Source organism: Triturus cristatus, chromosome 4_1, assembly GCF_964204655.1.
Source record: "Triturus cristatus chromosome 4_1, aTriCri1.1, whole genome shotgun sequence".
In the NCBI taxonomy this organism is placed as follows: Eukaryota; Metazoa; Chordata; class Amphibia; order Caudata; family Salamandridae; genus Triturus; species Triturus cristatus.
In genome coordinates, this window is record NC_140585.1 from 516,733,031 (window position 1) to 516,759,123 (window position 26,093).

The 26,093-nt window shown below is 43.9% G+C and overlaps 1 protein-coding gene across 7 annotated transcripts in view; it reads left to right on the forward strand.

The window, feature by feature from the left end:
• Nucleotides 1–26,093, forward strand: part of IRAG2 (inositol 1,4,5-triphosphate receptor associated 2) — a 1,211,571-nt gene that overhangs the window by 797,691 nt on the left and 387,787 nt on the right. For all 7 annotated transcript variants that reach the window (XM_085652757.1, XM_085652760.1, XM_085652761.1 and 4 more), the window contains one exon: nt 15,636–15,744. In XM_085652757.1, the coding sequence (XP_085508883.1) occupies nt 15,636–15,744 (109 nt within the window). The remainder of the gene's footprint in view (nt 1–15,635; nt 15,745–26,093) is intronic.

The window sequence follows — 26,093 nt, forward strand, 5'->3', positions numbered from 1 at the left end:
CGTATATTAATTAGGTGATAAAGGCTTGCGCTACGTGATGCACATTTTCCCGGCAGGCATCCTATTCCACAAAGTCTCATTGTATAGGATTCAATTAGTAAGGGGATTTTCAACCAATTGCCTGAATAGAGAATTCAAAAGGATTGATGCTTTTGATAGGCAAATGTTTAATTCTCCCAACCTGGTACTGCAATCTTTATTTTAGGTCGATATTCCCATGCCCTTGAGACATGGCCAGCAAGATCTTGCAGGAATGTCTTGGAAGACATTAATGCCTACTTCACTCAGGCTATCCATGATGAGTAGGATACCGCAAAATAAGCCATTCGTGGAGGCATGAATACCACTGATGGCATTGGCAGAGCAGTTAGTACAAGTTGTGTGCTCCATAGTAATGCCATATTAGGGCCAACTATTTTTTCTGGCAATATGGTGGACATCACTGGTGGACATGCCCTTTGATGGGTCTCTTCGCTTCAACGAGAAGGAAGACACTGTACTGGAGCGGTTTAAAGAAAATAGAGCCAAAGCACACTCCTAAAGACTGTTGACTCTTTCAAAGAAACTCCCCCATCAGTACAATAAATTCAGGCGATACTTTTGGGTGCCAACCTATGTGCAGCAACATCCTTGCAAGCAGTGATGCTGCTGATATCCCAGTTTTGTATGCCTTGTGCACCCAGCCTAGCAGAGTCACCAGTACTCCACCACTTGTATAACAGCCAACAAGCAGCTTAAGTTTTTCCTATGTGGTTCACGCCTGACCAGTGAGGGCAGAGTTCAGAACTTCCTCTCAGATTAGCAGTCTATCATATCGGACAGCTAGGCCTCGCAGATTGTTCAAATTGGTTTCAGAACAAATTTAAAACACTCGCATTGTCTGAGATCTTAACTGCTCTAGACCTGGGAGTGTGGACCGTGCCTTTTGGTCTTGCAGGTCACTTATTTTGGTAGTCCTGTACTTCAGGTTGCAGGGCATGAATTTGCATATACCAGTCCCCCAGGCCTCTTCAGCTGCACCACCACCCTTCTGGTGTTCTCAAAAGTGATGGTGATGGTCGCTGCCTTTACCATAGTCAATCCTATAATGCCTGCTGATGATGGTGGAGATCCTCACATTGTTGTGGTTCACTATAAATGAGCTGAAGTTCCACCTGGTTCCCTCACAGAGGTTTTCATTCATTAGATACATATGCTGACTCCCAAACTGCTTTTGATGCCCCAGTGAAACCTTAAACTGGTCTTGACATTCCTCATGTGTATGCCCTGAAGCCTATGCATAGTTGCATGCTGTGTATTTTATCTATGAAAATTGTCTTCCTCATTGCAATACACAAGCTCGTCATTTCAGTGAATTGCAGGCACTTTCAGTGGAACCACCCTACACCATCTTCTCAGGCAAATTGATACTGAGTACTCTGGTGTCTTCTTTGCCTAAGGTTGTAGCTTCTTTTCATGCCAGCTGTCAGTATTGCTACCAGCATTCTTTGCTCCCCCTCAAACCTTGAAAGAGGAGAAGGGGTCTCATCAACAGGAACCAAAGAGGTATTTGAGTTTTTACATTGCTCGTACCAAGAGCCATTGAGTGTATCAATATCTGCTACACAGTCACCAATACACCACCCCCAGAAGGTTCTAAGAGCCCATTCCACTAGGTCAAAGGGTGCTACTACTGTGGTGACTTGGTACTGCCTGTCTTTGATAGCTGCAAGGCTACGACGTTGGAGTAGGTGCAGCCATTCTACCTTGATAGCCAGGACCAGTGGTAAGGGTATTTTCCCACTTGGTTCAGCAAGACATTTTGATCTGAGTTCTCTCTATATGCCTCTACACCTTCGGGTGGTACTGCTTTGGGATCTGTTTTCAGGTGAATAATCTGTGGTTAGAAGTAGCCTTCAGAACAAAAAGTTACTTACCTTTAGTAACTCTTTCTGGTGGATACTCCAGCTAATGGCATATTCCTCCCTGCCCTCCCACCTCCCCATTCTGTGGAGAGGTTCCAAGTTTGTGATCACAAAACTGTTGCCTACAATTGCTTTACATTCCAGATCTGAGGGTGCGCTAAGGGTAAAGACAAGAAAATGTTAGATTACGGAATGACACTTATTCATGTCTCCTCTATTGCACGTTAGAGGCAGATTGAGTCCATGTGTAGTTACATGGGGCCTCAGAGTGATCCAGATAACTTTAGAGAGAACATTCTGAGATTGCAGGCCCTGTACAGCAAATGAATGAGCAAGTGATAGGAAGCCTAGATCAACAAGATATATTATACAGTTTGAGGATTCCATATAAAATACACTCAATATAAATGAAATAATTTACATAGCCATTTGTTATCCTGAACTTTAGCATGTATAAGATCCTCCTGGTCCTTTGCTGGCTATCTCTATGTGAGATAAATGTCTTGCAGGCTGTAAGAGTTAGACCATGTTTTTTTTAAAGTCCTCTTCTGTAAGGCTAGAAGAAGGCGTAAAGAGTGTTTATAGTAATATAAACGACTGTAAAGGTAAAGTATCACTCACCTAAGGCCCTTTTTTAATTCTTGCATTTGACAACTGTACAGATCTAAGTTTAGATATATAAAAATAAATATCAAAATGGGTTACCCATGTTATTAAATAGATCTCTGCACTTAATTTATTGCTGAATCCATTCTATCAAAATTAAAAGCAGAGTGATCAAATATTGTGTGCAGTTGATCTTCATATCCAAAGAGTCATTGATCAGTCAGACAGTGGTAGTAATTACAGAGGTTTGGCCCAAGAAAGGGGTACCTGCCAGCTAGGTACGCAATGTCTTCTGATCAACAGTTTCATTGGGAATTCAGTAAGAGGATTGTGTAAATTTAAACTCTGTTGTCATTCATCATATCTTACTTTACTACATGGCTGTTTAGTTTCCTGAATCATGCTAATACCCTTCTGACCTGTGGCAACCTCCTGCACCTCTCATTGAGAGTCTCATTTTGATTGCTGAATATGCTCATTTGAACCCACTGATGGCGAGGGCTGGCGGTCACTGCCTGAAGTGGAGATGAAACTGCTATTTCAGTCACAGTACATTGCCCCCCCCCCCCAGTTTGTGTCCAGATAAACATCTGTCTACGCTACTTGAAGGCTGTTTGAGGCCCCCTAGAATGGGCTTGGAAGCCACTTGGAAGCTGAGACCTACGTTTTCTTCAGTTTCCTTTTTACTCCATCCCCACACTTTGCCCCTGCTCCATGGCCTTTGCAGATCTTTCTGGTCTGCTTCTACCTTGAGTTGCTCTACCTGGGTCTCTACGAGCTAGGCCATGTGACCAGTAGGAAAACGCAAAGACCATAAAAGCACTATGGAGCATTGGAAGCGTTCCTATTAGAGACATGTCTGAGGATCTGTTTCTTAAGCACTAAGGACTGAGTGGTGTACTAAGGTATATATTAAGGGGAATCCTGGGTATCCACAATAGAGGACTGTGGATGATTAAATACCACTATACATTTAACAGGTGGTACTCCCTACCTGGGGGTTTATATCTTCCTTGGTTGTCATTTTTGTGAAGCATCTCACAGTAATTGTTTATTCATTTTTTAATCTGGATTACAGACTAAACCAGACCAATAATCATTTTATTTTCATCGTTTAGAGGGAGGGGTCATGTTATGATTTACTCGCCAATTACTCTTTTACCCCTAGCTAGATGTTGAAATCAAGATCTGTTTTTTGTAGCGCTCATACATAGCATATGATTAAAGATGGGTAAAAAGTGAAGAACAGATGTTCGTCACGTCAAGGTTGTGATTGGCATCATAGACAAATCTAGCATTGGTCTTTTTTTTCCATTTGATGTGGATCAGATACATTGAGTGAAAAACATCCCTGTTATTCTTTGTTACCTATCTATGTTTGTATGTATTGGCATTTTCATTAGCTGAATCTCATGTTTGTCCTTTTTATGAACAATTAGATGTTTTAACACATTCCTGTAGGTCGAAACAAAATATTGATAGTGAAACTGAGTTCATGAGTGCTCCCAACAGTTATTTAATACAGTGATAAACTCAGTGCTTAGTTTGTGCTGGAGGTTTCTGGTGCTCAGCACCGGTACTTTGTCAACCCCGGCACTCATGACAGCCTGCCACATGTGGCCATCTTTGTTTAATTGTGTGATGAGCACAACAGCAGTTATTTAATAATTCAATATACATTAAAATAACCAATATCTGCCACCTAAAGCTAGAAGAATAGCTTGGGTGGCAGGTATTAGTCATTTATTAATGTATATCAAAAGTCTGAACTATCGCACTGTGGGATGATTAGCTGTGTCAGTACAGTCAGAGACAGTTCTGGTGGGTGAAATGGGTGGTGCAAGTTGCAGGGGCCTCCTGACGAGAGCCCTGGCACATAATTTTTACAAATTAAGTACTGGATAAACTGAATAGGAATACGAATACCTGCAAGAAAACCTCACATGGTAAAGTTTGAGTAATGGCTGATCTTGAGTTTTGAGTAATAACGTTGGATGAAAACAAACTTATTTTGCCTTTATCAAAATGTATTCACTTTGGATGAAAATGTTAAAACTGTTCCCATATCTCATTGTGTGCTCATACAACGAGCATTCAAATTGCTATACCTTTTCATTTATATCGCTTCACCTTTCTTTTGGAGATTAAGGTGTTATGTACTATTGCCATTTGTTTTTTTACATCCTCCAGCTTTTTGTCTTTTATTGATACTTTGCGTTGGGGGCCAGATAAACTGACTGCCAACATCAATTTATTCAGCTTGTTTCCACTGATTGTAAACTAGCTGCTATTTGCCCATTTGATGAGCAGGCAAAATATATTTTTATTGCTTTTTTTTTTAAAGAAATCTGCCTAAATGAATTAACATTCCTGCTGCAACTCAAATCAACAGAGGACAAAGTTCTCCTTGATCTCTCTCAGATGTCTTTCACTTTGTTTTCTGGGTTTTGAAACTTGTCATATGCAGTACATTATTATATGATCTACTATCACTCACATAATGTCGATCTGCTCAACCGCAAAATGATCTGTCTCTATAAATGTTTTCCATAGAAGAATGGATTTCAGTCCATGCTTGCTCCTTACTCTCCAGTCCTGTATATATATATTGCACCCTGCAGTGCCTACCAAGAGAAATCCCAATTGGTCCTCTGCAAGTCCCAGTTTTTAAACCTATGTGATTGAATTGTGGAAATATGGACTAATCCAAATGTGCATACACACACAGAATAACATTTTATCTAATTTGCCATATGTTGCTTTGTTCACTTGAGACGTTTTCTTTTTACTCAGTGGTTTTGTGCTCTGTTTTTGTCCTTTTATTACATTTAATAAACTTGAAGAGAATCACATTACATCAGGTGTTTTGCACTGTTTAACAAGTTTCATAATCTGGAAGGCCAGCAAGGTGTCGCCCAACTAAAGTTATTTTCAGGCTAAATAGATGTCTGTTTCATTGAAATTGTCTTATGCAAAACAGTATCCAACAGCGATAGTTCCTGTTGGGACTTGGCCCTTTTTGCAGGGTCATCCCTGAACTTTTTGCCTTCCTCCTGGTATTTTTTCTAACATGGTGTTGGTGGTTTTAGGACTCTGGGCACTTTATTACTGCTGTCCAGTGTAAAGTGCATGTGCTCTCAATGGCAAAACATGGTAACATTGGTCTACACCTGTTTGGCTAATTTAATTTACCTATCAGTCCCTTGTAAAGCAGTATCCCAGATACCCCGGGCCAGTAAATTAAATGATACAGGTGGGCTTGCAGCGCTGCTTGCGCTACCCACCAAAGTAGCCTTTCAAACCTGTCTCAGGCCTCTGCCATTGCAGGGCCTGCATGCGCAGTTTACTGCCGCTGTGACGTGGCACAAAGTGGTTGCCACGTCTGTGACTCCCCTTGTTCTCTACCTATCAGTCACCCCTAAGGTAGGCACTAGCTAGCCCTATGGGCAGGGTGCATTGTAGGTAAAAGGTAGGACATGTGCCTTAACTGTGTGGCATGTCCTGGTAGTGACAAACAGCCATTTTGGTTTCTCACTACTATGAGGCTGCCCTCTCATAGGAATGCATTGGGGATTCCCTGATACGGGTTTCAGTGGTAATTCCTGATCTGAGACGAGTAGCGTGGTCAAGTGGGGTATGTTTGGAATAGTGGTAATAAATGCTGAATAATGGTGTGCGCAGATTTAGTATCACTATTTTAGAAATGCCACTTTTAGATGTTGGCAATTCTGTGTGCTATGTGTCTTTGTGCTTGCCTGATGTGTATTGCATGTCTGACTCTGGAGTGACAGGGCCTGGGGAAGTGCAGTGGCTCCAGAGGGGCTGGGTGAGTCAGCGCTAGGCTGAATAGGCTGATCTGCATTTGAAGTAGTGGGAGGAATAGCACCTGGGCCTGAATAGGACTGTCACTGCACTACACCATGCTGGCTCCGCCCCCCTGTGGTGTGTCTGGGGCCAGAGCCTACACTGATAATGAGGGTGTTGATGTACTGTAAAGAAATGTTTGAGTGCCCCCCAGAACTGGTTTGAACTGGGACCCAAGCCCTGTAGCAGGGCAGAACAAAGGACACAAGTGGTATAAGTATTGGGGCTGTGACCCCATGTTTTTGGTACCTGCAAGGAGCTGTGAGGAGAGGACCGCTGGGCGCCAGGAGGAACCGCCACAAAGGACTTCCCCTCTGCTGGAGGGCCCTGTGAGCTTACCTGCCTGGGCCCAACTCTGCCCCAGTAATCTCAGGGCTGGGGATTCTCTCCAGTACATTGCTCAGCCGAATTAGCACCCAGAGAGTGCCTTTGTCAAGATCCTGAGGTGGTGGTGGTGCTGGTTGCTCACCCAGCGCTGTGCGAAGTGTGCTGATTGAGCCACAGCAAGAGGTTCTGCTGAAGTGGCGCATGCTGTGAGGATCATACGGAGGGGTGCGGGAAGAGCACTGTGTTACTGCCTGCCGTGTTGAGGAAACTGCTCAAAACTCGACGGAGACTTAGCTCCGTAACTGACTGCAAGCGCTGCGGCTGATCCTGAAGTCTGGCAGAGGCCGCCTGACCGTAGGCGGGGCTCCCAAGAGGAAGTGGAAAGCCCTGCAGGATCCATTCGCTGGAGATCCCGGACGCCATTGGGGGCAGGCCCCGCTGCCCTGGGAAGGCCACAGGAAGTCAGGCGAAGACTATGCCTGGTCAGATCTGGGCTCCCATGCCGAGGAGGAGAGCCGGCAGGCCTACAACCGAAGACGGAACCTCGCGGGCTCCCTGTCGCTGTGTTCTCCCTGTTCCCAGCTGATTGTCTGCCACAAAGAGAAGCCCCGGTGAGTGGGGCTTGGAGGGCACACTGTTGGTGCCTATCTGCGTTGACCGCTACACCCCCAGTTCGCTGATGGCTGCAACCACAAAGGAGAAGCTCCGGTGAGTGGGGCTGGCAAGGCACACTGCGGGTGCCTGTTTGGGTTGTCGTTTGCACTAGGAGGAGCCCAGTGAATGGGGCTCCTAAGGCACTGTTGGTGTCTGTGACCATTTCTACAGCTGCACCACCGGATCGCGGTAGCTGCAACGAAGGGGGCATTTCTGTTGACCTCAGAATGACCAGGATGAGTTGCACCCTTGCCCCAAAAGAATACTGCACGGCCAGGGAGGTGCCTGGTGAGCCAGGGTTACTGGACATGCCCTGGGGTGATTAGGATACACAATGGATAACGTGCATGCCAAGATTTGACTATAATGTGTGCACCGTACTAAGAGTACCTGGGGGCACTGCTGATTATATGTAGGTGTTGTAATTTAACAGTAATGTGGTTTTCCTGTAATGGTTCGTTCCGGCCCTCCCTGTTCATCCCCAGTTCTTGGTCCCCTCCAGGGAGTTGATGTTAGAATGTTGGAGTACCATTCCTGTGAGATGGAGAGTGGATGATCAGAATAAAGGAAACTTGGACTTACCTGCTGTGGAGTCTGTATTACCTTCTAAACTTCATCACTGGCGACGAGCTGCGGAGCGGGCAGCTGATCATCTCCCCTTTGTTTACTCTCTCCTTTATTGTTTGTCGTGAAGCACCTCATCTGGGACTTGCTCCACTAAAAGTGAGGTCCACTGAACAGCACGGGTATTGTGTGCGGTTACGCTTCGTATACCTTGTTCTCCTGTGTTAGTCAGGAAACCCTTCAAAGTACTCCTGGCTGTTCCTGCGGTGTTTTTGGCTGGTTCTCCACTGAGAGATTTCCTCAGCCTGATTTTGGGCTCCACTGGCATCATAGGTGTGGCGTCCGGGGAGCAGTTCGGTGTGGTGTCCTAGGAGCGGCTGGGCTTCGCTGAGTAATCCTTCTACAACGCTTGCCTTTCATAGTGGAGAGGTTCTCGGCCCGTGGTATGGGCTGAACTGTGCCGTTTTGTCTGCTACTGCTGCTGGGATGCCTGTTAGCCGGCTTCCACAGGACTCACCCCAGCCTCCAGAGGTCCGCACATTTTTGCAACAGGATTCTCCTCCGCATTTGTCCTCCGCATCGGCGCTCCAACTCCAGAGGGCCAGCCGTTTCCATGATTTACGCTTCCTTCCGGCAGTCAGAGGCCCGGCGCCTCAACCGCTAGAGGGCCATGCTTGCTCCGAGATCCTTTCAGTTTCTCCTCAGAATCGGCGCTCCAATCCCAGAGGGCCGGTCTTTTACAGGATTACGAGAGAGCTTTCTTCCGGCTGTCGGAGTCTCAGCGCTCCAACCACTAGAGGGCCGTGCCTGCTCCGATATTTCACTCAGTAAGTTCCCTGTTTTCTGTCAGCTGAGGCCCGGTGCTGCAACCGTTTTGGGGCTGTGTGGTTTTGTTTTGCTTCATTGGATCCTCTGTATTGGATCTCTGCGCCCAAGACTTACAGCTGGACTTGTCCTTTCTGAATGAGTGCGGTGATCCTGAGATTCACTGGAAAGATTGGACAAAATTATTTGAGTCATATCTGATTGATATGGTGGGGAGAAATTCTCAGCGCTGCGGAAACACATATTGCTGCATAACTTGGGGGTGCATGGACGTAAAGTGTATGAAACTCTACCTGAACCTGAGGTGGATAATGAAGATGATTTTGATGTTTACGATGTTGCTCTTATAAAATTAGAGACACACTTTGGAGACAGTTAATGTGGTTCTGGAACGACATAAATTCTTTAGCAGAGTGCAAGGGAAGAGTGAGTCTATTAATAACTATATTGCAGCCTTAAGAGGACTCACTCAGTTATGTGAATTCGGGGATCTAAATGACTCGCTCATTCGAGATCAACTTGTCAGATGCACGAACAATAGCAGGGTTCAAGAAAAACTACTTGCGAAAAATCCCACGCTTAGAGAGGCTATCTCGATTGCACAATCTATTGAACATACTGCTAAATGTGTAAAGGAAATGAAGGTTAAAGAAGAGTTAGTGGCTGTAGTACAAGCAAAAGCCAGTAACAATGAAGTACAGAAGATATCTGACAAGTGGGGCAATAAAGATGTCACAACTTTCAAACCTACCAAGGAGGGGCATGGGTTGAAATGTTTTAGATGTGGCAGCAGCAATCATCTCGCAAACAATCCTTTGTGTACTGCACGTAGTGTTTTATGTAAGAAATGTAACAGGAGAGGGCACCTAGCAAGGGTGTGTAGAGATGGCGTGAGTAATACTGTTAATGTGATCAATACTCAAGAAGAACCACAGGCCAAATTTATGTTTCAAGTGAAAGATAGTGATGTAGGGTCAAAACCTAACTATCCCAAGTGTGTTGTCTTATTTGATAATAAACCGTTGGAAGTGTATGCTGATTCGTGCTCACCATTCACGTTGATAAATATCAAAGACTTTGAGGAGTCTCTAAGGGGTTGTAAAATGATGTTAAGTACTCCTGATATTTCTCCGGAGGGTTACACGAGAGATCCCATCCCTCTGGTTGGCATGGTTAGCAGTCACATAAACTTTAAAGGAAGATCCACGGTGGGCAAAGTGTATGTAGTAGAATGTGGGGCTAATCTTCTAGGATGGCAACACCAGAAAGAACTGGGGATCATTTTGGATCCAAATGATAAGAACCAGGTCATTCTAGTCAATATTCCTGACAGTAACCAACACCTGCAGGATGCATATCCGAATCTTTTCACTGAGAAACTGGGTAAGTTACGTGACTTTCAACACAGAATTAAAGTCCGGCAAGGTGCCAAGCCCATGGTGCACAAAACACGGCCTGTACCTCTTCGCCTTCGAGAAATGCTCAAAGCGGAGTTGGATAAGCTATGTAAAATAGGGGTCATCCAACCCATTGAAGCTACAGAATGGCTCGCACCATTAGTTCTTGCATCCAAGGGGAATGGACAAGGTATTCGTCTTTGTGTGGACCTCCACTCACTAAACGACAATATTTGGGTAGAGAGGTTTCCTCTCCCCAATATAAATGAGATGTTAAGTACAATGGGGAAGGCATGTTTTTTTTCAGTCATTGATTTATCCATGGCCTATCATCAGGTCGAACTACACCCTGAGTCAAGACCTTTGACAGCATTTACCTCACCTTTTGGGGCATATATGTTTAGAAGAATGCCGTTTGGCCTCGCCTCAGCGGCTTCCATTATTCAAAAAATAATGCAACAGGTTCTTAATGGTGTCAAAAACACACTCTGTTTCCAGGATGACATACTTGTGTACGGGTCGACTGAGGAAGAACATGTTACCCTCAATACGGTGTGTCACAAACTCTCAGAAGCGGGGTTAACAGTTGGACTGGATAAATGCAAGATTAAAGTCACATCTGTTGACTATTTGGGCCATACCATATCCAAAGATGGTTTTAGGCCCAAATACAGTTGAATCCAAGCAGTCAAGGATGCCCCGCACCCATCGAACAAAGAAGAACTGAAATCTTTCCTGGGTTTAGTGGAATATATGTCCAAATTCGTAAGAAATGTTGCTGACCAATGTGATGGCTTACACGAGCTTCTCAAGAAAAACACAGTGTTTGAATGGGAAGAAAGACACGGTGAGATGGTTGAAACGATAAAACATCATATTTTAGATTCTCCAGCTCTTGGTACTTTTGATCCCAAGAAGAAAACTGTACTAACTACAGATGCATCTAACAAAGGGTTAGGAGCTATGCCTTCTCAGAAAGGAGATGGGGAAGAGACAGTCATAGCATTTGCATCCCGGACCCTTAGCTCATCAGAACGCAACTACTCAGTTATTGAGAGGGAGGCATTGGCATGTTTTTGGGCTGTGCACCATTTAACATTTTTCCTGTGGGGTACAAAATTTGTTATGCACACAGACCACAAACGTTTAACTTTCATGTTTTCACCCAAACATGCTCAAAATATGTCTCCCCGGATAGGTAAATGGGTCCTAGGTCTGGAAAATTACTGTTTTAAAGTGGAGTATTTACCAGGTCCAGAAAATGTGATTGCTGACTACTTATCTAGATCTCCTCTCAAAGGCAATCAGAGTGATCAATCGTTCGATGTCCCCATATTTCCCATTCATCTAGCTTCACTAACTAGTGATGAGTGGGATAAGGGAATGAAGGAGGATGAAGCCATGAAGACATTAAAAGAATTCATCATTAAAGGATGGCCAGAAAAGATTTCGTAAATTCCCGACAATATTAGAGACTTTTGGGAAGTGAGACTAGAACTTTTCCTCATGTCTGGTCGCATACAGCGTGGGGATAAAATCATTCCGCCCATGTGGCCCTATAATATATATAACCCCTTGTAAAGTAATATCTAGTGCCAGGTCGCACAGTGTATATATATGATTTTGCTCTAATGTGTGTTAAGAGTAATACAAAGGCTATTTGTATATAAGCTTGTGTGGAGTTTATTTTGTGGTGTGCCTAGTGTGTCACTGCTGTGTGAGTATGTGGCGCAAACGCTTTACACATTACCTCTGGGATAAGCCTGACTGCTCTTGCCAAGCTGGTGAGCAGGGGTTATCTTCAGTGTGTAACTCCCTTATCCTGACTAGAGTGGTGGTTTCTTCCTGGCTTAGGCGCTTGCCCTAGCCAACCAGAAATCCCATTTCAAAACCGTTCCCTTTACCGAAACTCTTTTATCAGAGCTTTTCATAAAGATAGTCAAAAGATTCCGAAATTTACTACAGGATCGTGACACAGTGTGTGCTGTCCTGGGAACTGAGCGATACCAAAAGGGATGATGGACGAAGCGCTTGCACAAATCAAACACTCACTCCCAGCCAACTGATCTGGGTTTAATCCATCATCATTCTTTAGCTCACTCCACCACCCCAGTTCAGACATGGCCATATGCAAATCAGTCTGACCCTGTGCCTCATGGGAACAGGCCAGCCCGAACCGCCAAGCCATGTCTTCCCTGGACCGGAAACAAGCATCCTGGGACCGGTTTCGGGTTCATACCCCTCATCAGCCAGGCTATCTTGAATCCAGTGGCAAAGTAAGCAAGGGACCCACGTCTGGGCATACCCTGCCAACTTAGGGCGAACAAAGCGATACCAAAGGGGATGATGAACTGAAGCAGCTGGCAGGTTCTTCTGACATGTATGTGGGTATTCCCACTGATGTGCCCTTGTGCTTGCTTAGGACGGACAGTTGATAGAATGAGTGAGTTAGCACTAACCAGTAGGAACTTTCCTTTTTGGGATTCACAATTTCTCAAGATTTGCTTATTTTTTTATTAAACCTTGACCCAAAATAATTGTGGCGTTTAGTTTGTTTATTGCTCAGTGTCATCTGTGTTAATAATCATCTCCAATAGAGTATTGATTAGCAGTCTGGCAATTCTATTAACAAGAGAGGAGAGGCAGTATGCGCAATTGAGACTTGGATTCTGTGTGGCGGACAGGAATCGCAAGATTGAAATGAGCAATAAAATAGACCATCTGATGGTCACAGATGATGATGTGTTAGGGTAACTAAGAAGAGCATTTCAGTTGGGTGTAAAGAAGTTTTAATTTTTTAATACATTACTGCAAGAGAGTTGATACTAATGATGAACCAAAGAGGGATGAAACTCTACAGCATATAAATGAGCAACGGAACATCTCCCTGGGACATTTCAATAGCATATCTAAGCTTATTCTTGGGTGATACCACCTGCTTAATGTATATTATGCTAATTTAATTATTCAAATACGTTATTCATTAGTAGCAGCCTTACAACGCCCTTCTTAATAATACTTTTTATCTTCGCCTTTATATTTAACAAGTATTTCTTGTTACATATACATCAGGCTTCTGCAACAGGGGTGGGAGGGGGTTATAGGGAAGTTGGATTAGTTATTGTAATGTTAGATAGATGTGCGAGTAAACCCAGGCGCACTGATCAACCATGTCATGTATGGTACTACGAGCATCACACATTTTTGTAATCGGCTGCTGCACATTTACATGCAATATGATGTGGGGATGGGTATATATCACCTGAAGTGAAAGTGTAGCAGCCTGTATTGGGACCACAGGCTGGTACAACTGAAATGTGCATAAGCTGTACTGTACGGAAAAATTAATAAAAATGGTGTTAAAAAAAACACAGGCTTCTGCAACGAGTAACCCATGAGCTACTCGTAGCTCTCCAGCTACCTGTAAGTAGCTTGCCTATTTGCAGCCCTGCCACTAAATCAAAAGGGTTTGCTTGGTTGTATAACAAAATTGACAATCTTGCTTTCGAGTCGAAAATGTGTATATTTAAGGACTCCTAAGCTGATGTTTCAACAATTCCAGTTAATGACTTGGATAACCAACATTATTTAAGCTCCATGATACTCTTCAGGGTGAATGTGTGCTTTATAAAATCGCATTATGCTATGCCCTATTTTAAGCTCATCATTGAGTGATGAGTCAAGTGGCGCTGCCGAGACTTACTATTGCTTTTGGGCTTCACAGCTCTGACTGTTGTGTATTACTCATGTAGAGGCATTCCAATCTAGTGAATCCTGTTTTATTTTACTGCTGACAAGCCTGCCTTATGCACTCAAGTGCACACTGCTGATTATCATGCATGGGTGGTACTCATGTAATTTTGTATGATGTGGCCACTCTTACAAATCTAGTAGCATTGGTAACTCGGGATGATTTTCACCGAACGTTCTGAAATCTTTATACAGAAAAGGTTGGCGACACCTGAAACACAAAGTAACATGGATCTCATGTTAGGCCGGCTTGACAGCACCCCGGTATAAAGACCAATCGTTACCAATTAAAAATGCACAGGGTGGGCTTTGGCTCAACACAGAGGAGTATTTATCTTTCAACTCATTTTATTGGCGGTTTAGTGTATCTTTTCACTTCCTGTGGTCTGTTTGCATTAAAATGTGTGAAAGACTATGATGCATCTCAAAATGACATTAACTTATCATACATTATATGTTTTATCTCACCACTCATTTTGTACAGAAAACACTCCTCTTTTGTTGTTTGTCACTGCATCAGCTTGTTTTTGTGTTCTAGTTTGGAATCGTGTGCAAGTCTCTCTCTCTTACACACACTCACGTTTACATTTATGTATAACCCCACACACGTGTAAGGGCACATAATGCTTGGGGGTAACTAAATCACTTCATAACTGAATTTGTTTTCCTATCCAGAAAAAGAAGCAGCCATATTGCCTCCACTCTAATCGCCCAGCTGTCTAAGATTGGATAAATAAGAGCGCCCAACTGTACCATTAAATCCCTAGGTTTCACGATTGACTGAAATTTATCAATGATCCCTCATATCAATAAATTAGCCAACTTTCATCTACATCAATTAAAAAGATTAAAACATATATTGTCCATTACCAATTGACAACAGCTGCACAAGCTCTAAAATATCAAGAATTGACACAGGCAATGCGAATTTGGCAGGCTTACCGGCAACCTCCCTATCCCCACTATAAGCACTCTTTCAAAAAACCGCACATCTCATAGCAGAGAACAAAAGATGTCACCATATCTGTCCAGTCCTAAGAGATCTTAATTGGCCTCCTATCAAGGCTAGGATCAATTTTAAAACGTATTGCCGCACCTGCAATGCTCCTGATCTATGCAAACCCTTTTACCTGGCCAATCGACTAAGCATCTCACGAGGTAGAAGACCATCAAGAAGCAAAAGCTTGCGCTACCTGAAATCTCTTTAGTACTGAAATGGTCTTTCTCGGGGGCAGCCCCAAATGCATGGATCTCTTTTTGCGCTCCCTTGGAATTAGCACTGAACATTTTAACATTCCGAAAAGGTCTTAAAACACACCTCTACAGGATTCACTTCGGAAATCGCGATCTTGAACTCAAACCATAGGAGGGTTTCATAAAGACTGTCATGAACAACTCAACCCATCAGCGAATTGTCACGAAATATGCATCTCTTTACTGTACAAGGTCATTGATTCCTGCCTCAACGTTCACTTTTCCTCCTACCCCCTACCTACTATCCTTAATGTCTGAAATTTTCATTGGGATTATTCTTTGTTATAATGTAACTGATTACCCGTTTATTGCAAATCGCTTAAATACCCAACTGTTTAAAACTATTACATAAATATAATACGTGCATGCACAAATGCAATAGAATAGTACATTAAAGCCAGATTTATTTGACACTAGCTAGTGCTTGGTTAATAGGCATTAGAAGAGTGTTTTTCAAACGTTTCATGTATTCTAATTACTCTCCAATTAGAGATGTTGCCTCTTCAGAAACTTCAGGACTCGTGAAGCTTTCCAATGTGTGGGATCAGAAAAGAATCCTTTTCGTTCACATCTACGATGCTTCTATACTCCCTTATTAGGTAAGGTTATCTCAAAGATTTTTTTACCTATACTGTTGTTTTTAGTAATTGTTGAAGTTGAATCTCTATGGATATGTCCACCTGTGTTTTGATAAATAGAACACATCAATGTTTCATATAACGCATGTTTGCCTACCAGTGATTGACCAATATCAGTGTATTAAAACTAGTAATCCATCAGAATGTTATCATATGCGTCAATTACAGGCTGTGATTAAAAGGTAGGACATCATTCTTATGAATTTGAGATGGTAAAACAGAAAAAAGTAGTAATACATTTTTTAAAACAGGTCCTATAAAAAAATAAGTTGCTTAGAAGTTCTAAATAATGGTTCAATGCTAAACTTCCAACATTTTGAAAACCCAGAAAACTCAATTAATTCCTATAAACAGACAAACATAAATGTAAAGTTTAGTATGGCTTCATGAACGAGGATTTCAAACTGAGATTCACTGCTCTGACACCAGAAAAGTGAAGCACTAGGTTCCAAAGTCTGTGTTTTTTTTCTGGCTAGACCCCTTTGTTTCCTGTGCTCTTTACACACCGGGAAATGTAGGGGGGCACTTTTGTGCCATCAGCCACCATTTCCCCTGTCGGCGGCATGTCTCTGCAGACCTGTACGGGAAAGGGAGGCTGTGCTGCTGAATTATTCTCACAGAACCTTTGTCAGTGCAGTGTCAACTCTCAATGTCGGAGCTCAGCTTCAGGATAGGAAGATGGATTGAATTTACATAGGGTGGGGTTGTGTGAGTAGGGGGCTGGGTTAATTTAAATATGAATAGAATGGTGACTGTTGCAGCACAACTGCTGCAGGAGCTACCAGTGGCGTAACAATAGCCTGGGTCGAAGTGGGCATCCCGGGAGGGTGGGGCTGGTTTTTCAGCAGTGTGGGGTGTTTTTTTTTTTACTGGCGGCTGGTTTTGCAGCAGCACTGCAATATTGGTCCCCAATAACAAAAGCAACTGTTCACACTTGCGCATCCCCACAATCCCTATAACCCCATCCTTCGGGACTGGTCCGCCAAATTGCCAGGGCTGCTTTAGGTTCCCAGTCTGACCGTTACCATTGCCCTGCAGCGCCCGTAGTGTTGGGGAGCCCCCTCCGGAACTGTGCATGGTGGGTCCCTGGCCTGAGAGTCACTGACTAGGTCCATAGCGTGGGCGGAACCCCTCCATGTACTTTCCCAGGGGGGGGTGATCAAGTTTCATTGCGCCACTGGGTGGTACATGTTTGGCACCCCCATCTCTGGATTACTATAGTTCTCTAAGTTTGTCCTTTTTCCTGTAGTACTGTTAGTGAAGTGACACCTGTTCATTTCACCCTGAATACTTACAGCTTGCCAGTTTGTGTTGCATCTACTTAGTCTTGTCATGATGGCAGCTTAACTCTTGTAATAATGGACACCATGATGAACTTCATAGAGGGCTGGGGCAGGCTTTGTGGGGTAGTCATAGCTCAAGAGCGAAGATAGAACTGAGGGATGAGTAGAGCTGGAAGGTAAAGGATCAGACTAAATGAAGTTCATGGTCTCTTTTTTGCTGTTTGTGTTTTGGAGACTCGCGTTTGTGAAAGATCCCATCTTGTTGTAATCTTGCCTGTACAGTTGTGATGTCGACATGTAGAACCTTCTGTTGTCACGATGCTGTCCTCGCAGCTCAGCAGCTTTGCCAGTTGCCGCTGGCTGTTGAAAGGAGCTCTACATTCTTCATGTGCTGTTATGGAATTAACCACTGTTTAATGACCACCTCAGCCTCCTTCCGAGTTGCTAAATATTTTGGTGATGGTTTGTAACCAAGCAGGCATTAAGCTCATGAAACGTGGTGGAGGGCCTTCGCGTCGGTGGGATTTGCAGTTAAGTCCGTGTACGTGGAACCTAAGGGGCAGAGGCGTAGCTAGAGCTTGTGGCGCCCGGGGCTATCCCTCAGATTGCCGCCCCTGGGGGCAGGGGGGGGGTGATTGGGAAGAAGGACGGTGAGCACTTGAAAGAGGTCCGAGAGACACGTAGTATCGCTGCTAATAGTGACCTCGATCATGCAAGTTACATGCACGTACATGACACGGTCCATGGCTACACAGTTGAATACACCGGTGACCGGCAGTACAAAGGAGAAAACACAGACTGCATGATCTATCTGGGGACTCAGAAAAACTGCATGTGACATCCATCAGAGAGCTGCGTGAACGAATACCTGGTAATCCCCTCAGCACAATGCAAACACGCACATACATGACACTGTTCAGGGATCCATCCTCTACAGCTGACATTAAATGACCAAATATCATGGCCCCCCCAATTAACTGGCTACATTTTAGCTTCTGTATCGATTAATTAATAGAAAGCTTTTCAATTGCAGGAAAGAAAACAACGAATAAACGCAATATATCTATCTAACTAACTATCGATCTATCTATGGGCAAAGGGTAATCTATTATTTGTCAGCAATGCTCTGGATTGGAGGGAAAGTGATTTACAAGAAGCAAAGCCTCAGGTGTGTCATGAGGACTATTTCCTAACTCAACATTGGTAGTACATAACACGTTACCCTTTGCATACTTTATGTATGGCTTGTTTAGTAGTTATAAACAAATACATTTATATATAATAAAAATGTAAGAGGAGATCGTGAATTAAATCCGAACAGTGAGATGCAGGCACACTGAATAGGCCTTGTGAGCATCAGCAGAGATAGTAAACTCTAAAGACATAGTAGCAAATAATCTCTGAGGAAGAAGAGTGTCTTTTCCACATTAGATGGGTTGCTCTATGGCAATAACATCAAATCTGACATTTGTTGTGGTATAAAATGGGAGGGAGAGAAGGGCATACATGTATTAGTATACATTCTCCCCAGTAGCATATTTAATGTAGCCACATTAATTTTCACTGTCATAGCATAGATCTATATATTGTTCCATTAACATAGATGCCCATAGATATATACCTAAATACCATTTCTCTTTACTTATACACATACATATGTACACATCACAAGCGCAAATGCACATCAACATACTGCTATTGATTGATATTTATATGAAATCTGTTGCCTATTGTGAATACGCACTTAGGCAACCATTCTTTTCTGCTCCAGAGGCCAAACTAGTTCTGCTTCAGACTCAACACAAAATGGCTTCAGTTTATGCTAAATTATATAAACAAGCATTTGCAATGTAATAGGTCTCGCATTTACGCGAGTTTAAGCTATTGACATTATAAATGACAATACCTTTTATTTCTGTTTTAAAAACTAAAACATAAATAAAAGGCTTTGTTATTTGCAATGTCAATAGCTCAAACTCGCGTAAATGCGAGACCTATTGCATTGCAAATGCTTGTTTTATAGGACTTGTCTGTGAACTCTCTGCCACTCTCTAAAGATCCTTTCCTCCCCTCTGAAAACCGTTTAGCTCTTACCTCACTCAGCCTCCTGTACTCCAGCAGCCAGGGTATCTATGGTAGGGGTTGGCCAGTACTGATAAAGTCAAAAGCTTGTAGCCAGCTACAGACCTCATGGTTTTACCAGTGCTTGTTTTTAATAAAGCATTTTACACCTAGTTTTTGGGCACTTCATCAACCTTTGTTCGAAGATGTTAGAAGAACATTGAAGGGATTCTGCACACTTGGAAATATTTTGATAGCTCTGCTCATTACAGGGCTCGTAGAGCCAAACCAGAGCATCTGCTGGGTTTTCCCAGTTTATTTGTTGGGTGGATTGGGCAGGACAGAAGGAAAGAAAGGAAGAAGGGAGGGTGGAAGGAAGGAAAGAAATGAGGCAAGAAGGAAGGAAGGAAAGAAAGAAGAAAAGACCAAAGGTAGGAGATAGGAAAGAAAGAAAGATGGAAACAAAGAAATAACAAAGGCAAGAAAAAAGAAGGAAGGAAAAAAAGAAAAAAGAAAGCAAAATGGAAAGAAAGAACGAAGGTTCAAAAAAGGAAGAAAGAAAGCAAGAAAGAATGAAAGCCAGAAAGGAAAAAGGAAAGACTGCAAGAAAGAAGGCATAACTTAATACAGAAATCTACACAACCTATTATGCTGTGAAGTAGCTGAAGTCAGAAACAAAACACGCTCCAACAGCTATTTTCAACACCATTGGCAGGATAACGGAACTGATGAGACCGGACTGTGCCTTTCTTACATTAACAGCGCCCTGCTATCACTCGAGGCACTGGACTGTCCTGAAAGGCCAGGCAGGCAGTGCAGTCTTTCGGGGGTGTAAGCAGCTGACAGGTTGCACATCCTTGGCTTGAAAGGCAATATCAGACAGCTTGCACAGTCGTTCACATTCTAAGCACTCAACTGGAAGCTCTTCTCAGGCTTGCTTCCCTGTCCTGCTTCCGTCATGGTTTAACACCCCACACCCCTCTTGTGCTTCTGTCACTTAAAATGGTAAACATATGATGTAATTTATTGGTGCTATACTTTGTAAAAATATTTGTATACACAGAAACATTTGTTAGGTACTTTTCAGTCTGACAGCCTAGAATAGAAGGTCGTTCAGTCAAAGGCTCGAGGCTAAGAAATGATTGATGGCTTACCAAGCCCACGCTCAAACAGTTTCTTAACAGTATGTGCCAACTTCATGCAATAGTATGACTGGCTAGCTATCTCAACCGTAAGTGTGGGGCTCAAAAGTGAATATGAAAAAAAAGCAAGAGAATTATAAAAAAATATTTTCAGATTGTTTTGATTTGGCAATACTTTTTACCGCATGAAAAGCATACATTCTTAACAATTGGGCACAACTAGGCTGCACAATCTGTATGAGTAACAAGAGGTGACAATTGAAGTAATTAAGGAAGAGAATTCACCCATAGCCCTAGAATACCAAAACATTTTATTAAATGTGGATTAATTACTTGCCTTTTTGTAGACATCGATAGATTCCAGCAGCGTTGTGAATGCCAGCGCACGCCATCATTCAATTTGCGGCACCACCAGCAAAACGGCCCACGGAGGCGCGCACCTTCCTCTAAACTCCCGGGCAGCAGGAAGTGACGTCCGCAGCAGTTGCGACCGTGCGCCTGCACTTCAAAAACTGGGGCGCGGCACTGGTGGCCCGTTGCGGCGGCCTTTATAATTAATTTGGGGACACTGACTTAGTGAGTGTCCCCAAATAAATTATAAAGGCCGTCGCAACGGGCCACCAGTGCCGCGTTGCTGCCACCCCCAAATATGCCGCCTGGGACGGTCCGCCCCCACCACCCCTCCCAACTACGCCGCTGCCCGAGAATACTAGTTAAGGTAACAGCTTATGCACACGGAATACATATTATTACATTATTTTTGGTATTTTTCTTTTTATGTATTTTTTTTCCAATGTTTTCTAGTATGATAAATTCTCATGGAAATGGGTAGGTTTATGCATCTTGCTATCCAAATAAGCCAATACATTGAATTGAATGTAGTCGAAATGTGTTGATGCAAAGGCAGGAAAGCAGAGTTTATGAAACAAAATCCATTAATGAAAGAAGCAAAGTGTTGTGTGAGGACTTAAGATGTTTATGCTTCACAGTTTGCTCCACCACTATTAAAAGTAAGGGACGATCCTTGTTTATTTAAAAAAGGCACGTGTAAATTATATAAACAGATCGGGGCTTTAAACGTTTGTATGGACACTCTTAAAACTTCCATATGTATATAAAATTATTTATTGTGTTGGAAACTAGGCTTTTAATGTATGATAGTCTCGTTGAGCACAACTTATCAGTAGAGCGATTCAACATTTCGTACAAATTAACTTATCTTATATACCATGTCAAAAGTAAGTAACATAACATTTCTTTCGATCAATTTAAAATAATTGTAAGTGAATATTATCAAAGAAAGCAGTGGCTTCGATAGACTTTAGTTTCTATTCCACATATATTAATTAAAAATTGTGTTGTCTTTCCTAAACACAGGAAACCCTCTGCTTAACATTTTGGTAGGCATGTACTCTTTCGGGATTTTTAATAAATACTGCATAATACTAATTTCCTGTGCTTTGATTTGGCAATACTTTTTACCGCATGAAAAGCATACATTCTTAACAATTGGGCACAACTAGGCTGCACAATCTGTATGAGTAACAAGAGGTGACAATTAAAGTAATTAAGGAAGAGAATTCACCCATAGCCCTAGAATACCAAAACATTTTATTAAATGTGGATTCATTACTTGCCTTTTTGTAGACATCGATAGATTCCAGCAGCGTTGTGAATGCCAGCGCACGCCATCATTCAATTTGCGGCACCACCAGCAAAACGGCCCACGGAGGCGCGCACCTTCCTCTAAACTCCCGGGCAGCAGGAAGTGACGTCCGCAGCAGTTGCGACCGTGCGCCTGCACTTCAAAAACTGGGGCCGCGCACGCACTGCGCGGTACTGGTGGCCCGTTGCGGCGGCCTTTATAATTTATTTGGGGACACTGACTTAGTGAGTGCCCCCAAATAAATTATAAAGGCCGTCGCAACGGGCCACCAGTGCCGCGTGGCCGACGCCCCCAAATATTGCCGCCTGGGGCGGTCCGCCCCCACCGCCCCCCCCTAGCTACGCCACTGCTAAGGGGTAATCACTGTTGATGTGCCTGACCTCTGCGGTGCGAGTAACGTGTGGTGAGCACTGTTGCCAGCACGGAGTAAACACCAGGCGAGCTTCGAGTCCAAAGAAGGGCTGAGCCTTGATCAGTAGTTTAGCAGTACGGCCTGGGAAGAAGGTTCGATTTGGGGCCTACTATTCAGCGAGAGACAATCACCAGCTGCTCAGTGTTGTGCAGCAGTTGGGAAGTGACATGCTGTGAGAGCAAATACAGCTGTTCAGTGCAGTAACGGATGAGGAATACTTCAGCGCCCTACCTGCGCATTGAGGGAAGGCGCTGTGTGGTGCAGCCATTCAGCCCAATGGCAGTAGCAGCGCTGTGACATGCCCACTGTGGGTCGAGCTACGATCTCTGAAGGAGCTTCACTGAAATTTAATTTCTAGAGTGCACGTGAGCTTGCTCTGGTAGACATCAGCATCTTAAAGGGAAAGTGCATTTTCCAGGATCTTGTTTTTTTAAATTTTATTTTCCTTTACTTTGCAAGCTTTATTTGAACAGAAATCCGTGGCAGTGTAGTGTTGCCATTCAGTTTTTATGGTAACCTACTAGTCATTCTCATCATAATTCACATCTAGCTGTCACTGCTGTGTGCCTCTTGTATATATATTATTGACAGGGATGTCACAGCATTGGATGTCACAGCAGTTTCTGCACCACCACATGTTTTACCACAACCTGGTACTCCATCCATTGAATGAGTGGATATCTTTGGGAACTATTTGGAAGCCTTGGATACACAATATTTTAGCTCGAGTAGGAAAAGAGCGACTCTGCTTACTAGTCTGGGGACAGAGGGTCAACATGTATTTAAGTAGCACCCGGCAGCTGTTGAGGATAGTGGACAACCGATCGGGTATGTTTTTGAGGAGGCACATAAGAGAGTGGAGAGGAGATTTGCAAAAGAGTTGAATGTAGTAATGTGAAGGTTTATATTTTACACCCAACCTCACAGTAAGAAAATCTATAGACAAATTTATCATGAGGTTACAAGAACTTTCACTCAAGTGTAGGTCTGGAGTGAGAATTTGCTGGTCCATTAATTCTTTACACTGTCTGCTCGGTGCTGAACCTTGTGCAGTTACTCGCTTCCCCCTGGTCCAATTGCAGTGGAGCCCAAGGAGGATTACGGGGAAGAGCATTGGCAGGGGGGATCAGGAGAGAGTGCCTTCTGTTTGTCACTCCCCCATTGCTGTGGACTGGGCTGCTTTTGCACCCCTTTTTGACAATTTTACCCCGACTGCTTTTAGCTCGGCTTGTTTTTTTTAATTCTCTCGAGCAAGGATTCAGAGGGGCAGAGAACAAGGCTAGCCTGATTTGTATGGACAAAAGTTGAAGTCTTCCTCCCACTCTATCCATTAATTACACTCTCTGCATGCTCTCTGGCTTGTGGATTATATTAATCCCAAGTGCCTGTTCTGTGGTTTCCAGTTGAGTGGTTGCACTGTGGGTCAGCTAAGGTTCAATAATGAAGAAGCACACCTGCACTGTTAAAGAGCTCCATCCCCAAGCAACCCCCTCCACCTTATTGCCCCCAACTTCAATTGATAGAATGCTGCAGAGGGCTATAGGTGTAGTAACATCAGAAATGGAACTCACTGAAAAGCGTTTATCATTAACCTCAGATCTTTGTCTACCGATACTAGATCCATCTACTCCCAAAGCCCCTACCCTATCCCATACACCTGGAGTACATGTGCCCTCACCATCTCCAAGATTAGAAGCTGCTCCACAAATTGTAACCTGGATGGGGGGTGCTGCTCCTAGTACATGCAGGAATAGGAAGCGTAAGCAAGTAGTGGGGGGGGGGCACCCAAAAGTAAGAAAGTTAAAGGGGGGGCCTGTAATAAACATAGAGCCTGTGGATATTCCTGAAGCATTCAGAGAATGTATTGTTACCACTCAAACAGATCTGGTCTATCCAGCCAGGGTGCAGAACCTTTTAGCCGATCTACCGACCCAATTTAGAGTTATTGTTAAGGATGAAGTTGCCCCTCTAGCTGATCGTATACACAATTTGGCAACACTGGGGGATACTAGGCAAGCACACGTATCTACTAATATCACACAAACTACATTGAGGGGGATTGATTTCAGCTGTCAGGTAGACGCTCCTAGTTTGACACCCGCAGATAAGCCAGGAATGCTAAGGAACAAAGAATCCACACGTCTATAAGGCCCTAGACGGCCCAACGACCACACCAACTCGAGAGATATAACCCCCCCAGATGCCCACACTTAGACTAGGTGCTCAGCAGGCAAAAGTTCACTCTACCCACACAGCACCATTGAATGCTATTTGTGAGGAAGGGAAGGACAACATATTACGCCCCATGCGGAGCATAAACAGCAACACTACTTTAACATGGCTTAGAGGGAGTAGAGAAGGGCCGAGGGAGGAAGATAGTCCAGTGGGCAGGAAAGAAGCAATGATTCAGCCTACCATAAACTTACTCCCAGCCTCATCCCCCTACGTGACCATTTTTCCAGGAGTACCAGAACTCAAAAACTGCCAGAGGGAGTCAACGCTGGATCTCCGGAACAAAAGCCTGTTTTGGTTGGCAAGGCACAGGCAGTTCCCCTATGACAGGGCAGGGGAAATTTGAATGGTCCGCAGAGTTGGTTGGGTGGGAAAATCCCACAAAACAAGGGGACTGTGTGGTCATTAAGTTTAAAAATCCTCAGACCGTATGCAGGCTATTGAGCCAGAAATGCAATCCTCCCACTGGACTATTTCTACCCACACTGCCTTATTCCAGATAGGATCAATACCATCTTAGATCCTGGTAGGTGGCCACAGGAACATCAGAACACTGGCCTTAGGCATCCCCCTCTCAGATCTTTGCCCTATAACATCTCTGTAGAAACAGATTTGGGGTTCTGGAAGAAGTGGATTGAAAAACAGTGATCAGGGGAACAAATCGGGGAATGAGAACTTCGAGGTACCATGGAGTACTAGAGGTGCTTGGTTGTGGCCAACCAAGCCAATCCGCCATCCCTGGGATAAACACAATGGATTTGGATATATTAACACAGCAGGTGACCGGAGGTGTAGTAGGGCCACGGGAAGAGCTCCCAGGACCACTAGCCTCCACAATCCTTGACCCCCTAAACATCAGCGACACGAGAGCTGAACAGCACATTAGCACACGTGGTAACCCCCCTCCGGCCTTAATAGGGGGTACTCAAACCCTTGGCATCCACGCTCTCGACATTTCCATTGATAAGCATAATACAGGGAGCAAGCTGAGGGTCCTATCTTGGAGCGTTGCTGGCCTTAAAAGCAAATTATCTTGCTCTGACTGGGGGCTTTTTGTGGACCAATTTGATATCTGCATGTTCCAGGAAGCATGGGCACGGGAAGACCCTGAAAGGGTGGGATTTGCATCATTTAGCATTCAAGCCATCTCAAGGGCAGGGGCAGACCGTCAGGGGGTCTAAGTATCTGGGTTGACTCACACCTGGGTTGCACATCATCCCATGATACCCAATGTGTAGCACTTAGTTTCCCCACCAAGCTAAACCTGGCTTTCATTAACATCTACTCCTGACCTACAGGTCTAAACAAGGAATCCCCAACTTTCGATAAATTGGATCTTTTCATTCCTACTCTCCCTCCAAGCCCTCTCTCCTGGATTACATTCTCATGGAGACTAGTATGTGGCACAGGATTCTTGACTTCGCTATACATCAGCAGCATTATAGCGATCACAATGCTTTGTCCATGGAATTGAAGATGCCAGACCTTCGAATTGCCTTGCACAGCTGCACCCC